The sequence below is a fragment of the Chelonia mydas genome, chromosome 9 (assembly GCF_015237465.2).
Source record: "Chelonia mydas isolate rCheMyd1 chromosome 9, rCheMyd1.pri.v2, whole genome shotgun sequence".
NCBI classification, from domain to species: Eukaryota; Metazoa; Chordata; order Testudines; family Cheloniidae; genus Chelonia; species Chelonia mydas.
In genome coordinates, this window is record NC_057855.1 from 75,222,351 (window position 1) to 75,238,708 (window position 16,358).

The following is a 16,358-nucleotide window of genomic DNA, read 5'->3' on the forward strand; positions in this document are numbered from 1 at the left end:
TAATTCAACTCAGCTGAAACCCCCACTTAACCCATGTAGACATCTTTAGCTTGATTTTTAGCAGATTAAATTATAGTCTAAGCAGGACTCTAAGGCTGTCTTCATCACTAAAAGAGGTATGATTTTACACAGAGGTAACTGATTTGAGTTTGCAACCTTAATGTAAAATCCTAGCAGAGACAATGAACGGGTGATTTTTACCTCAGTGTAGGTAGCTGAGGTTCAATACTATGCCCTCTACCTGGGGTTGACCTCAACTAGCTACACTGAGGTAAAAACTACCTGTGTGTTGTCTCCACTAGCATTTTACATTGATAGAGCTATCTTGACATAAAGGTACACATTTTTCCAGGGAAAACATAGCCTAAGACATAGCTTGCCAAAACTGAGCTAAAGGTTTTAAGCTGTGCCTACAGTGACATTAACTGGGGGCTTTTAATGGACTTAACTATCTTAAATGAGCTAACTCAGTGGGAGTTAAAAAAGCAATCTTTTTTCCCTAGTCTAGACAAGGCCTGAGTAGTTCATGGTGAATCCTTCTGAAGAGCAGAGTTGCTTGAAAGCATTTTTTTTTAAATTTCTCAATAAACTGACCTCTCTGCTGAACAAGTGCAGTCTAGTATCTATAATTTTCTAGAGCTTCTGCAGCTTAGAATTTTTTGGACTTAGTGTTTAAGTTGAAGTTTAATTCACTCTTGTTCCTGAATAAATTGTCATTTGGAAGGTTGTGTTTTTGCTATTAATTCAAGCAAAAATGGAAACCTTCCCAACAACCCAGAACATTAATAGGATTTTCAAGAATGTCAAACATTTTATTTTATCAGAAATTATTCCTTTTCTGTTGGAATACATGGAAACAATTGTGTTAATCAAGACGCAAACCATGCTACTATTTTCAATAGAAAACATTAATTTAATGATTTAAAAATGTATTCACAGATATACCAGATATTCTAAATGTACCTTGGGTAAGAGTTCTTTAGGGCAAGGATTGTCTAAAAGCAGAGACATAACCATGAGGTACATTTTCATAGCTGCATCAACGTCAAGGTTGAAACGGCCTGCAGGGGTGGGGGACTGTAGGTTGTAGCTGTTTTGTAACTGTTCAGTGGCTGGAATTCCCGTGATGGTCAATGGTATTTCAATACATAGATCAGCTGCTAGGAGTGTCTTTTTAAGGAAGATAAATTATGGGATGTAACAGGTGACCCAAGAAGTATGAGAGAATTTTGCATGGGGAGGTTGTAGTGATTGGGATGAATGACATTAAAAAAAAAAAAAGTTAAAATGTCTTTCTGTGCTGGATACCTTGGACATAATGGCCAGGGACATTATTCAGTACATATTTCTGGGCTTCATGTGCTCTCCATATGAGCTTTGGACTGCACCTATGTAGAACAAACTGTCTTGAGTTTCAAAAGATTTATTGTAGTAAAAGCCCCTCTGGTTCAGTTGGAGGAGTTTCCATGTATTTATTTGACCAGAGTTTTGGAAGAGACCGAAATTTAAAATGTGAAAAGGGCTTTTGTGTTGTAATATCATCGCTGTTATCTTGGAAAGATGAGTCACTCTCTTTGTCCATGAGACAACTCCTGAGGGCAAAGCCACTACATCTCAATAATTTGTTCTGAAACTCTGATGTGATGAAGTAGTAGAGGATTGGATCCAGACAACAGTTCAAACTTGCAAGACATAAAGAAACTGGATGGAAATGAAGAGTACTTCTGCGTGTGGAGCAGTTTGTAATAACATTCTGTTTCACCATCATAAATAAAGGAAAGTTTATATGATATGGTGTAAAACATATGAAGAATACAGCTGCACACATCAGAATCATCCGTAAAGCTTTCTCTTTCTCACTTCTCTGTTGCAAGGGCACTTGACATTCCTGTAGAGATTGTCTCATTTTCCAAGTGCAATATGCAATAATAACTAGGGGGACCACAAACCCTAATAATTCAGCTATTGTTACCGAAGTAATAGAAGCTCCCATAGTCATTTGCTTCACTTCAAGATCTGCAAAGCAGGTGTTTGTATTGTTGGATAAGGTAGGACTTCTCAGGATTGGAACTGGTGAGCAAGCAGCCCCAACAATGATCCACACAACAGCACTAATGGTGACATCATACCTACACTTCCAGTCTTTTGCTTTGAATGGATGGAGGAGGAAAAGGTACCTTTGAATACTTATGCAGGTAAGGAAACAAATGCTTGCGTACATGTTGAGATACTTCAGGTAGAAACATAACTGGCATAGGAAACTCCCAAAAGGCCACATATGGTTTATATAATAATATATTCGTAGGGGTAACGAGAGAACGTGAGCAAGATCAGCTACAGCCAAATTAATCATAAAAATAACTGCTTTGTTTTTCTTACTGATGAAGCGACATAAAACCCATAATGCAACACTGTTTGCCAGAAGACCAGGTATGAATATTATGGTGTAAGTGGTTGCGTATAGGGAGGATTGAAATCCCATATGAGGATCGGTGCAGTTTCCTGAAGATCTGTTTTTCGGCATCTTGAATGTATCTGTACATTCATTTAGGAGATGATGGGATGGAAGAAAGATTTCTGTAGAGTAAAAACAAAGACAGTAAAGGCAAAAACTGTTCAGTGTTTATTAATATTGATGTTTGTATTTTCTAATTCAGACAAATACATTTAAATGAGACCTTACACATAGTAAATACCTATTGAAAAGGAAGGAATGTAAAGAAAAGCTTTGTTTTTCACTCCATTACAGAAACTGAGATTAAAATGACAAGCAAAGAGGATGCTTTTACCATCAGTAGTAGGGCCATAAAAGAGATTTTGTCACTTGAACAAGCTCCCAATACAGTTATCAATGGGATGACTCTGTAGCCAACCCAACATGAGTAGCTGTTTCTGGAACATCTGCAACCTTGGGTCCTATTCACTCATCAATTCCAGTCATTCAGCAGCCCAAAGTCTTCTGGGATTTGGGTATAGACACACAAGCTATCCAGAAACCCAACTCTGCCAGGGTCCCATAGCCAGCCAGCACTGATCAGAAAGTTGTGCAGGTTGACTAGGAAGGATAAAGAACTGGGCCATCTCTTAGATGTGCTGATCCGGTTCATCATCCACCCAGCCTTGACTTGAGGTAGTCCTATGGAATTCCATCCAGAATGTAAACCTACTCTGACAGTGTCCTAATACCACAGTGACACTATTAATCAGCTTGTTGCCAGCTGCCAGGCTACTCTTCAGATCTCTAGGTTCTCCATAACATTTGACTTCATTCATTACACACTGTATTCAAATGCCTATCGAATCAGTGCCCTCATGCAGACCTACAGACGTCTCCAACAAGAGATTAAATAAATATAGTTTTGAATTAACTGAGACTGTCTGAGCATCTTTAACAACCGGCATAGAGGTCTTGTATTAGATTACCATAAGTAACACAATAAATAGCTTAAATAAGGGACAAGGCTAGCAGACAGCAGACTGTGGAGGAGGTCTGTGATGGAAAGGAGCAGACAGATCCATCAGAGCTCTGGCTCCATATTTAGAACTAGATTTATAAACTAATATCTAACCAAATGTGCGTCAGTTTCTATGTCGGTATTGGAAATGCATTACTACACACATGGCATAATGCAGTCATTATTTTGTAATAACAGAAAATAACATCTAACCATTCCAGACATGATGGGAAAAATATCTCTCTTCAATTACCCTAGAAGTTCTCCCAATTTGGGTGACATTCACCCATATGCACTTGCACAAATCTCTATGTGCCACATATGCCCAACATTGAGGGCTTAAATGGTGCAGAGGTACTTGTGCAGGCCTTCTTTACTGTGATGAATTTCACCCTTCTTGAGTACCTTTTTGGGGAAACATTTTCTTAGGCAAAGGGATTACTGCTCATGCAGCAGGTTATAAAATGAGGCACAGCTAACATCATCATTTAAGATTAAATCATGTAATTTTCACCCTAGCACCAAATGCTGTGAATAAAATTTTTAAACTGACCACAAGGTGTCACAGCTGGATCAGAGTTAATGTCTCTTTTGCTTCTCTCTAAGGCCTGGGTCTACACTGGCTGGGGGGGGGGGGAAGGGGGGGAGGGATCTGAGTTACACAACTTCAGCTACATGAATAACGTAGCTGAAGTCGACGTACTTAGATCTACTTACCTCGGTGTCTTCACTGAGATAAGTCGACTGCTGACAGTCCCCCATCAACTCCACCTGCGCCTCTCACTCCGGTGGAGTACTGGAGTCCACGGGAGAGCGCTTGGCAGTCGATTTATCGCGTCTTCACTAGACACGATAAATCGACCCCTGCTGGATCGATTGCTCCGGAGGTAAGTGTAGACATGAAATCAGGGGCTGATCTTGCAAAATCTTTATCATAGTGCTTGAAAATCAGACTGGCATTGATGACAATGTGTAATAAATGAAGACATGATTTTGGTGTCAATAAGACTGCTCACACTTGTAAGCCCCCTGGCTAGAATTTTCTAAAAAGCTCCTGGTCAGATTTCCAAGAGCTCAGAACCCCCAGTTGGGATCAAATTTTCAAAGGAGCTCTGGACCCAGGAGCTCCCACTGAGAAATTTTCAAAGGAGCTCTGGATCCAGGAGCATGATTTTCAGAAGAGCTCAGCACCCCCCATGCACATGCTGAGCTCTTCTGAAGTTCTAGCCACAAATTTTGATTTCTAAATAGGAACTGAGAACTCTGGCCCCAGTTGTGTGTGCTGAGCCCTCCTGACAATACCAGCCTATGTTTAGTAGTGTTTGCAGTATAATGCCCTTACCTTTTACTCACAGACTCATAGACTTTAAGGCCAGAAAGGACCATTGTGATCATCTAATCTGACCTCATGCACATTGCAAGCCACAGAACCTCGCCCACCCACTCATGGAATAGACCCATAACCACTGGCTGAGTTACTGAAGTCCTCATATCAAGATTTAAAGACCTCTCATTACAGAGAATCCATCATTTACTTGCTAGTTTAAACCAGCAAGTGACCCGTGCCCCATGCTGCAGAGAAACGTGGGGGGAAAGAACAGGGTTTCTGCTAATCTGAGCCGGGGGGAAATTCCTTCCCAACCCTAAATATAGCAATCAGTTGCACTCTGAGGATGTGGGCAAGATCCAGCAGCCAGACACCTGGGAGAGAATTCTCTGTAGTAACTCAGAGCCCTCCCCATCTAGTGCCCCATCCCCAGCTATTAGGGATTTTTGCTGTTAGTAGTTGCAGATGGGCCACACTCCATCACACCATCAGCTCCATAAACTTATCAAGCTCGGTCAGGTTTTTGCCCCTACCATTCCCCTTCGAAGGCTGTTCCAGAACTTCACTCCTCTGATGATTGGAAACCGTTGTCTAATTTCATGCCTAAACTTATTGAGGGCTGGTTTATATCCATTTGTTCTTGTGTCAACATTGGTGCTTAACTTAAATAACTCCTTTCCCTCCCTGGTATTTATCCCTCTGATGTATTTGTAGAGACCAATCATCTCTCTCCTCAGCCTTTGTTTGGTTAGGCTAAACAAGCCAAGCTGCCTGAGTCGCCTCTCAGAAGGTAGAGTTTCCATTCCTCTGATCATCCTAACAGCCCTTCTCTGTACGTGTTCAAGTTTGAATTAATCTTTCTTAAACATGAGAGACAGTATTCCTGATGAGGTCTCACCAGTGTCTTGTATAATGGCAATAACACTTCCTTATCTCTTCTGGAAATACCTTGCCTGATATATCCTAGGACTGTATTAGCTCTTTTTTCACAGCCGAATCATATTGATAGTCATCCTGTGATCAACCAATATGCCCAGGTCTTTCTCCTCCTCTGTCTTTTCCAGCTGATACAGCCCCAGTTTACAGCAAAAAAATTTACTGTTAGTCCCTAAATGCGTGCCCTTGTACTTTGTACTATTATATGTCATCCCATTTCTATTACTCCAGTTTTCAAGGTTGCCCAGATCTTCTTGTATGATATTCTGGTCCTCCTCCATGTTGGCAATACCTCCCAACTTTTTGTCATCTGCAAATTTTATTAGCACACTCCTACTTGTTGTGCCAAGGTCATGAATGAAAAAGTTAAATAAGATTGGTCCCAAGACTGATCCCTGAGGAACTGCACTAGTAACAGCATTACAGTTCATCTTTCATATGACCCGTTGTAGACTCCCCTTTAACCAGCTCCTTACCCACCTTTCAGTTCTTATATTAATCCCCATCTTCTCCAATGAAACTAATAATTTCCCATGTGGAACTGTATGAAATGCCTTACTGAAATCAGGTAGATTAGATCCACTGCATTTTCTTTGTCTAAAATATCTGTTATCATCTCAAAAAAAAAAATCAAGTTAGTCTGGCACGATCTACCTTTTGTAAAACCATGTTGTATTTTTTTTGCAATTATCAATTAACTCTGTCTTTAAATACTTTCTCTTTCAAAATTTGTTCCAAGCCTGTGCATACAAATGATGTCAAATTAATGGGCCTGTAGTTTTTTGGATCTCTTTGTTCACTTTCTTAAAAATAGGTACTTTATTAGCAATTTTCCAGTCATAGGGTATGACCCCGAGTTTATAGATCTATTAAAAATCCTTTCTATTGGGTTTGCAATTGCATGTGCCAGTTCCTTTAATATTCCTGGATGGAGATTATCTGTACCCTCCAATTTGGTCCCATGAAGATTTTTGAGTTTGACTCCATATCGATGGGGTAATTTCTATTTCCATATCCTTCCTTCCATTACCTACCCTGCTGCTGCCCCTAAGCTTCTCATTACTCTTATTAAAAACTGGGGCAAAATATTTGTTCAGGGTTTTTGGGCCATGCTTAGATTATCTTTAATCTCTGCCCCAAATACTGGGTTCAGCTTTAAATACTGGAGAGTTTTTCGCCTGGGGTGACTAAGGGCCTGATTTTTTTTTCCAGAGGTTCTAAATATCCACAGTTTCCATTATCTTCAGCTGTAGTTGTGGGTACTTTGCACTTCTGAGAATATAACCCAGAGTAACTTTACTCCAATCTCTGCAGAATTTTGCTGATTCCTTAAAATAAGCATAGGGAAATTTAGATATTACTGCAAATGCGAACGTAACCATTATCTGAAGCAAAACTAGCATGTTTCTAAGGGTGACCAATGTAGTTAGGAGGAAGTAATGCTGACTATATTTAGCAAGGGCGCCAATATCATGTTGCCCGGAGCTATGACAACAGGGCCTTACAGTATTAATAAACAACCACATGCATCTGATGAAGTGAGCTGTAGCTCACGAAAGCTTATGCTCAAATAAATTGGTTAGTCTCTAAGGTGCCACAAGTACTCCTTTTCTTTTCACAACAAAAACCACTGTCAAGGTATTTGTCATCATTTTGTGAAGTTCCTACTGATTCCACTTTCCAATTTTCGAGAGTTTACTCTTCTCTCCTGGCATTCTTTCAAAAATGCACTAAAGCATGTTCAAGATTGAAAGAAAAAAATGCTCATGTAGATAAATATACATGAACTTTGCTCATGTGAGGAAAGTAGGTCAAGTTTTGACCATTAACTTTGGCAAAGTAGATGTTAATGTGGGCTAGCGTGCTTGTGTTTTTCAAAATCAAAAATGTATATTTTAAAATATACAGAACAGATGTCCTTGGAAAAGCTGTGTGTAGCTTCATGTGAATGGTTCTGATAGTGAACAAAGTAATTGCTGCTGAAGTTCCTCAGTGGAGACTGCATGGGTTAAGCTGTCCTTGATGTGCTTGTCTGCATTAGGCTATTGGTCATCTACTTCTTTTATTCCTCACGGATCCTGCCACGGGGTCTGTGCTGGCAGTAGCTATGAGGGTGGTGACCCCACAAAAGCTATGAGGAAGGTGACCCCTTATGCTTGGGGCTGTTGCTGTTAATGGTCTCAGAGCACTTGAGGTATTTGCTGTCACCAAGGTTACTGGCTTATCTCACCAGTCCCCTCTATAGCCACATCCATCTTGTTCCTTGTTTTCAGGACTGCTCACTTCCAAGAAGGGTGAGTGGGGCAGGCGGTGAGTCTGGAACAACGAGCAGTATGGCACTGGCCAGAGGGAGGATCTAGAGCACTCAAGCAAACTCTCAAAATGTAACCCTACAGGGCCTGCTATCAGGGCATAGTCAGTGGAGGCCCTTAACTGTGGAATTCACTTTCCAAGTTGTCCAGCAGAGCCGATGTTCAGTGACTTGGCATGTCCATCTCTTTTCTCAACCTCGCACCTGAGAATGTGTTTGGGCTGGCTTTGCATTTTTTGTACGGGAGGCTGTATTTCGATCTTTAACTAGGTACATGTGTAATTGGGCATATTTTTTTTACATTAAAAATTGATAAATACACTAAATTAAACCTTATTCCAGACAGACCAGTGAACAGTCATAAATTGCTAGCACCTTTTCCTGGCTACTGTCAGTACCGTATCATTACTTTACTTCTGATTTACAGCAGGTGAAGTCAGTATCAGGCCCCTTGAGCTCTAGGGCTCAACTGTCCTCTTTAAAAGTCTCCACCATCCGCAACTCCCTGATGGACACATGAAATGTAGTGTCTTTCTGGGTAGTGGTCTTCACAAGACAGAGTTCAATATTGATGAACTAATTAACTCCATCTCACACCAGGCATGAAGGCTGCCTGAAGACTCAATTAATGTTAATTAAACCCTTCTTTTACTGGTAAAAACTGCTTTTTGAATCCAGGGAAGCCATTTCTCTGTCTGATGGCAAGTAATTGTGAAGCCTTGGCCCTGTATTTCTGAGGAAGATATGGAGGGGAAATTGCTAGGTGGTTCATGGAGAAATCAGATATTTGTATCTAACTTTACACTTTTTGAAGGCCCCACTTCCTTTGAGGCTAGTATGATGTCCTATAGTATCATTTTGGGTGTGGCTTTCTGTGAAAGGGTGTACAGACTTTTTGGTGCTTCTTGGGGAGGCCCCCAAATCCTAACACACCTGACCTCCATGTTGTCCTCATAAGGAGGCCCTGCCAAGCTAACCAATGACATCGGGCTTGGGGGAAAATTTGCATCAAGGGCTTAGAGGCAGCTCAGGAACCAGCCAGGAGCTAATTAAATGCAGCTGAGATTTTTTTGGCCTCAAGACGTTAAAAAAAGAAACAAAGAGATTGTGCTGACCAGACTCGAATGTGGGGAAAACATATGTGCTACTCTGGCTGGCTTGTACTTCGTTTTTTGTTTTGTAGTCTATTAGTTGTAACACACATATGGAATGAATGCAGCTAGAACCTGTTGACAAGCTGCTGTCAATTTGGATTAAATCCAGTTCTCTTCAATAAAATACTCCCTGAAATAAGTGATTTTTATTTTGTGTGTGTTCACAGGTGAACCTCTGGTGAATTTTCTCTCTTGCCTTTCTGTCTCTGGCCCCTTTGACTCTTTCTAAGTGCTGCCCTCATCTACACCTGGGTAAAGACAGTGATGTTATGACCCAGTAATATTTTCTAAGACCTTGGAAAAATATTAATGTGTTGTAGCTTTTAATCATTTAAATATATTTTCCATTTTGGTATTGTTATTGCAGTAGTGCCTAGAGGTCTCAAGCAGGTTCAAGGTACCATTATACTAGATGCTATATAAATGCATACTAACAATCTGTTCCTGTTGTGAAGGGTTTACAGGGTAACTGAAGACTGGAAACAAAAAATGGCATCATTACAATGAATGGGGAGGGAGGATGTAGGTAAAGGTGATAGCAACATGGGTTATACAGAGTAGCCGTGTGCTCAATTAGCAGGTTAAGCCAATAATTAAAATACACATAAATGCAAAGAAGCACTAATATATCAGCACTCTAACTTTCTGCTATGTACTTATAATGGTCTTTATTACAGTAGGCATCAATGGAAATTGCCGGAATTATCATTACTCTGACTCACTGTGTGCCCCACCCAGTCCTACATTTCTGTGGTATTGTGCTTAGAATTTCCAAATTCAAAGAGACAGTAAGAATGTCGTCTTTTCATTTTTATTATTATTTGTTTGTTTATGAATTATATAGGGGTAGCCCTAATTCCAGATCCAAACAACCCCAAACTTTGGGGAAACTCAGTTCCAAACCTGAATCTGAACTTTATAGCAAAGGTTCATCTTCAGAATTATAGTCAAATATGGCAGGGGTGGGGAAATGCATCTTTTTAATAAAAATCCACTTGATGGCTTAAAATAGTTTTCTAGAGTTTCTGATTTAAGTAGATGAGACTTTCTACAGCTTTTGTTTAAATAGTAATTATCATTAGCTTTTTAACACATGCAACTGAAAGAATATGTGAAACAGAACTGAATGATCTGTTGTAATATCCTATCAATCAACATAATATTTTCTGTAGAACACATTTCAACTGTTTTCTCATACAGTCTTTCTATCACAGTGCATTGCTTTCTACTTACCCACCCACTCAGAAATAAAACAACAAATTGCTCTTCTATCAAAGGCTGCTGAGGACAGCCTACCAGTACAAGTATTTGTTTGAAGTTTCTCTTGAAAAAAGCATATGATGGTATTGCTGAATATTGTTAGGGCTTGGATTTACAAAAGGAAATGTGCAGCAAAAATAAATCTTACCTCATTCTAACTTCCATTCTTCAAGAAGGAAATATCCACAGCGAAGGGTAGAGAAAAAGCAAAATGGTTTTTATTAGCTACAGTTTATGCTGTAGATTCCAACGATAGAGATATTTTTAAAAACTTCTCAGACGGAGAGAGAATTTTCACCCTCTTGTCCTAGTGCTCCGAAATCCACTGACATCTGCAGACTGATGCAGTGACTGAATAACAGGAAATCCTGTATTTTTTTTCACTTAGCCATCTAACGTGTTTTCAGCTCCTGACAGTAAAATAATTCAGATGATATTATTCTGATGCAACTCAGGCTTTAATTTTGCACAAAATTGGAATTTCTGCTATGTTCTATGCATGCCCTCAGTTGAGCTATACTTTACTTTTGCCTGTGACGTTTTGAAATTGTAGACTCCTTCTGTTTGTTAAAACTGTGCACGCACAAAAATCTGGCTCGTGAGCAAATACTAAAATATAACTGAAAAATATATAGATCTAAGAGTAGCAGCCGTGTTAGTCTGTATTCGCAAAAAGAAACTGAGGACTTGTGGCACCTTAGAGACTAACAAATATATTTGAGCATAAGCTTTTGTGAGCTACAGCTCACTTCATCGGATGCATTCAGTGGAAAATACAGTGGAGCGATTTATATACGTAGAGAACATGAAACAATGGGTGTTACCATACACACTGTAACCAGAGTGATCACTTAAGGTGAGCTATTACCAGCAGGAGAGCGGGGGCGGGAGGGGGGGTTTTCACAAGTACTCCTTTTCTTTATATAGATCTAAGTATTTCAAAATGAGTGAAAGGTGTGAAATTTTGGTTTAGCTTCCATATCCAAAATATATGATGGTTTATAGCTTGAATGTTCTAAAAGTACTCTCATCTTATACAGGCATGTAATGTCCAGTGTCATGTATTCCAGATATAGCTTTCTCTTCTCTGCCTCATTCAATTCCTTTTCCATGTGTGTATAAGATATCCTTTCCTTAAGCATGGTACTGCATGCAGAGGTGATGACATATTACTTTCTGGGTTGTCAGAAAATGGCATGTGTACATTGCAATATGAGTTACTATCAGTTGCATTGTTTCCTGCTGAATGTTGTGATATGACGATGTACATCACATATCATGTCCCAGCATCTGCAGAGATAACATGGCAGCACTGTAGAGCTGGCATAGTGCTCCCAGTTCTTAGTATAGATGCTGACTAAATTGAAATATATTCTTTCCCTTGCTATATCCTGTTGGGTGGGTCACTCAAAACAAGCAGATGCACACTGGGGTACCAAGATGGAAGGAGAAGAGGGAAAGGTATAATCTACAATAATTTGTTGCTTAAATCCTCTGGCAATTGCTGTGGGGCAAATCCTGATCCTTTCCCTCCCCACCCCACCGCATTTGAACACACAAAATCCTTAAAGCAGTGGTTCCACCATGATTCCTCTGTGCAGGGGAAGGTAACAGCTACAGTGAACAGGCACTATTGGGTCCAGCCCTCCATGGCCCATGAAGCAGTGCTTCATGGTCGTTCTCTCTGGGGTAGTAGAAAATAGCTGTCGGGGGAAGAGTTGTCTAGATGAAGTGGGAATGTAGCCTGTACATTTGCAACTACATGGATCCACTAGCCCAAACCTCCAAGTGGGGGAAGAGGCAGCAATCGCTATTACAACCCCAAGTGTGTACTTGCTTTCTGCAGCCTGCACAAGGGAAAAGCTCTATGGTGACAAGAGCTTTGTGCAGGTCCATGGTTCGGCCCTAAGTGCTTATATTTTAAAACTCATAGACAGATCTATGGAGTCCTGAATTATTCCTGCTTGTTAATCACTTCAATTAGATCTGTATATGAATAAGAGTCAGCAAAGTCATGAGCTTCCTGCACTGACTGGAAGCTTTGAATCTCAGTGTTGGGAAGACAGTGATCAGGTTTACAAATTTAAAATTTGTTTTCTGTGCATCTACTCCAGTATTTGCTTCAAAGTGGCTGTTTCAGCAAAGAAATGGCGCACTCATTCCCTAAAATGTCCACAAAAACCAAAGGGGTGGGAACACAGTCAAACTGAGAGAGTTTTAAAATGTGGGCTTTTCCCCTGTAGTTGTATTTTACCTCTTAGTTTATTTTGCCCTCTGAAAACTTTTCACACATTCTAGGTCATTAAAAACATCACAGAATGCACTATTATGTGACATCACTGACAACCAAAGTTACACAGGTTGACAATCTTGCCCACAGATATTAATTTTAAAAAGCCATTGCCATACATTGAAGTGTATAATTATTTCTCTTCTAATGGACTGAATAAACTGTATGTATGTTTTTGCTTAACTATCCTTGCTTAAGTATAGTTCTACACAAGTGCACGGTTTACAGGGTATAACCTCTGCTTTTATAAACTCTGACAGAAGGTACAAGGAAGTTTAAAGTGGCAGTGAAATTAAATGTATGTCCTTTTGAGCCTATAAACTGGTATTCTGTGGGCAGAAGGACAAATACATATCGACATTTCTCTAAACTGAGAACATTTTTACATATCAAACAGGATGCACCTGAAGGATGTATGTAAAACAAAGTTGTACTTTTCTGAAGTAAGGGGTTTTACTCGCATCAAGTGAAATTCACCACTGGGGGAGTCCTGGCATGAAGCCCATGCACTACTTAGAGCCCACTTAATGATTTTCATGAGTCAAGTGGTGCATATGCCTTGTATAGATCCTCTGACAAGGGGTGAAGTTCACCATAAATTATATAAACAGTGTTTACAGAAGTGGCATTCATTTAGACTTAGATTTGTTTTAAAGTGAGTAATGGCCAAAGTTATTCTTTACCTTTTGGGTTTTGACACTTGCACACACTTTGGGTCAGGGACTGCAGAATTACCAACTTCAAGCATTCACAAATCACGAGTCAGGCCCTACAAATCATGAGATCATCTTAAAAAGCATGAGATTTTAATAAATAATTAAATAAGGGGTTCTTTTTATTTACCTAATAGGTGATGAGCTTGTAGGGTGCACTCAGGGCACATTTTCAGAGTTTTTCTCTGCAACAAGGGCTAGAAACTTGCATTTTAAAAAATAAATAAAGCTGAGATTCTCACCAAAACCCTTGACTCCAGTAGCAGCAGCTTGAAGAAAAACACCAAATAGTGTGACATCCATAATAAAATTGTCAGTTGGCAACACTGCAACGTTCTCTGAAAATAGTGGAAATACCTGGTAGTATTTCACCAGGTACTACTGAAATAAAAGGGCACGTCAGGTGAGGGATCGTGTATCAAACCTGCAAGGAACAAGCCCTCTCATAAGTAGCCTTTAGGTGTAGGTATTTTCTAGGTAAGGCATGGGTATAAGTTAAGGCAGTAATGTAATGAGCCTACAAGGCATGTAAGACAATAGCTTAGCTAAACAAGGCATAAGGCCCCAAAAGCCTTAGCATAAGCAGCTAACCAGGAGTAACCATAGATTGTAATATATCACAAGATAGAAGGCTGGAGTGACTAAACTGCTGACAGGTAACCCCAAGTTTACTAGTTTGTACCTGTTTGTGATATTTTATTTTAGGAACATCAACAGATGTCTGACCACAAGAATGCCATGGTAACTAATGATGTATATGCTAATAAGCTTGAGGCAAATGGACTCATAACCTATGGGAGAAGGGCACCCCAACATTAATACAGTAAGGAAGTACAAATAAGGAAAAAGGGTACAACTCCTACTGACTATGCATTAGGCACAGTGGCATCAGCACAACACGTTATAAAAGTTGTATTCCGGCCTGTATGCATTGGGGAAAGGTAACTCTTGGAAGATGCCAGGATGACTGCCACTGGTGATGCTGACGCTGACTAACACTTCGGGTCTTTTTTCAAGCGATGGTGTGAGCATATGGATGCTCAGACACACATTCTGTGTTATGTCTATCTACCTTGCTGGGTTGGAGTATTTGTAACTTTACTAACTGTGTTAATAAAATATTATAAATACAGAAGGTTTTTCTTAAGCGTGAGTGTTGTAACCGTGCACATCAGGGTTTCCAGCCGAACAGAAATGCTCAGAATACTGGGTCTGATCTTGGGACAAGAACCTACCAAACCTCAGAGTTTTAACTGGAAATTCTTAAGTAATCAATAGATCAAGCAACTCGTGCTAATAATCAAAATGTCCATATACATAACACTAGGGTGACCAGATATCCTGATAAAATCGGGACTGTCACGATTTTTAGTTCTTTGTCCAGCATCCCAATATTGCGGCTTTGGCCTCTCCAGTGGTTTTTTGTTGGTTTTTTTTTTGCTTCGACAACTCGGCTCCAGCCGCTTTTTGTTGTTGTTGTTGTTGCTTCCCCCATGTGTCCCGATATTTTGTCCGTTTCATCTGGTCACCCTACATAACACAGATCATTACCTGTTCCTATTGGACATTTTTTCACCCAACAAGCATTCACCAGTGAAGGAGTGTCTTATTGCATTGCTGTTGCTGACCTTCCACACCCTTTGATAGCCCTGTTGATATGTGATATATTTTTTATCTATGTGAGCAATTCAGAGAACTTGTTACATTACTTGGATAGTGGCGAGTTCTTCAACCCGGACTCTACATTAAGTTTTCTCTAGCAGTGGGGTGAAGGTGAAAAGTTCCAGATTTCAACTACCCAAAGTTTAGATCTGATCAGACCCAGGATTTTGGAGTGGGCCCATCTCTGGTTTTCTGAGGAGTCACTGATGAAAGCTAGTTGACTTTGGGGGAGGGTCATTTGTTTTGTTTTTTTTGGTGTATTTCTTGAGGAAACACAAAGCCATCTTAATTGCCATGCACTCACTGGGGAGCCCAGGAGCAAGGATGTAGACAGTCCATGAAAGGAATCCTCACAGAATGGAACATGGCAGATTCCCTGGAATGCTTTCTACTGTCACAATACTATAATCCTAGCTTGGTACCAGGAAACTGACTATGAAAGCAATTTTCAGATTGCATATGAAGCAAACTTACTGTAAAAGGAGTGGAGGAACTGACAAGTAAACCCACTGATGCAACCCACAAGGTCTCATCCATGGGACGTGTGGTTCTAGATCATGTGATTACCATTTCCATTCGTGAACCACCATCTCTCAACCAAGTAGGCAGTGGAAATGCTGTACCCTTGAAGTATGAGCCATACTAACCAAAAGGGTCATGAGGCCTGGGCCTAAGGAGCAAATGAGTTGGGGATACTGTTTAATGTTTTAAGTCTAAACCGAATAAAAACCCTTTAACTCCTGATTTTTACTTTCAAATTTCAGAGCAAAAGGAAATCAGTGCAAATCTGTAGATGGGACTTTCAAGAAGTGGGAGGGGAGAGAAGTCAGGTGTTTTCCCATGGGGAAAGACATAAGTCTCATGTCATATTCAAATACTGGTGTGGACTGTGATATATGACAGGAGTCACTTTTATTTTAGTCTATATAGAGTCAATATATGATCTCTTCCAAGTCCATTATGCAAGCCAGGGAGTGAGGCAGGCAGAGAGAGAGGAGTAGCGGCTCTGAGAAGAGGCTGGTGCACTGGGAGTGCGGTCACAGTGGAAGGGGAAGTTATCCCTTGCAACAGCTACCGAGCTGTTAGTCTTTAGAGCAATGTAGGCCCATAACCCACAGGAATCAGGTCAGAGAGCACATCAGTTTACCAGTGTTGAGGAAACTTTTTAAGAAAATACACTTTTCACCTGAAGACCTATAAAAAGCAAGTGAAAAAGAAGAGACAACATGTCAGAAGCTATTACTGGAATG

The 16,358-nt window shown here is 40.2% G+C and overlaps 1 protein-coding gene across 1 annotated transcript; it reads right to left on the reverse strand.

The window, feature by feature from the left end:
* Nucleotides 1-892: 892 nt before the first annotated feature.
* On the reverse strand, nucleotides 893-11,044 carry LOC102931284 (putative P2Y purinoceptor 10). Its single transcript, XM_007055289.4, has 2 exons — nucleotides 10,592-11,044; nucleotides 893-2,577 (listed from the first exon to the last, which is right to left on the reverse strand). Exon 2 carries the CDS (start codon nucleotides 2,522-2,524, stop codon nucleotides 1,424-1,426), a length of 1,101 nt encoding a protein of 366 aa, XP_007055351.1. The 5' UTR covers nucleotides 2,525-2,577; nucleotides 10,592-11,044; the 3' UTR covers nucleotides 893-1,423.
* Nucleotides 11,045-16,358: the final 5,314 nt, after the last annotated feature.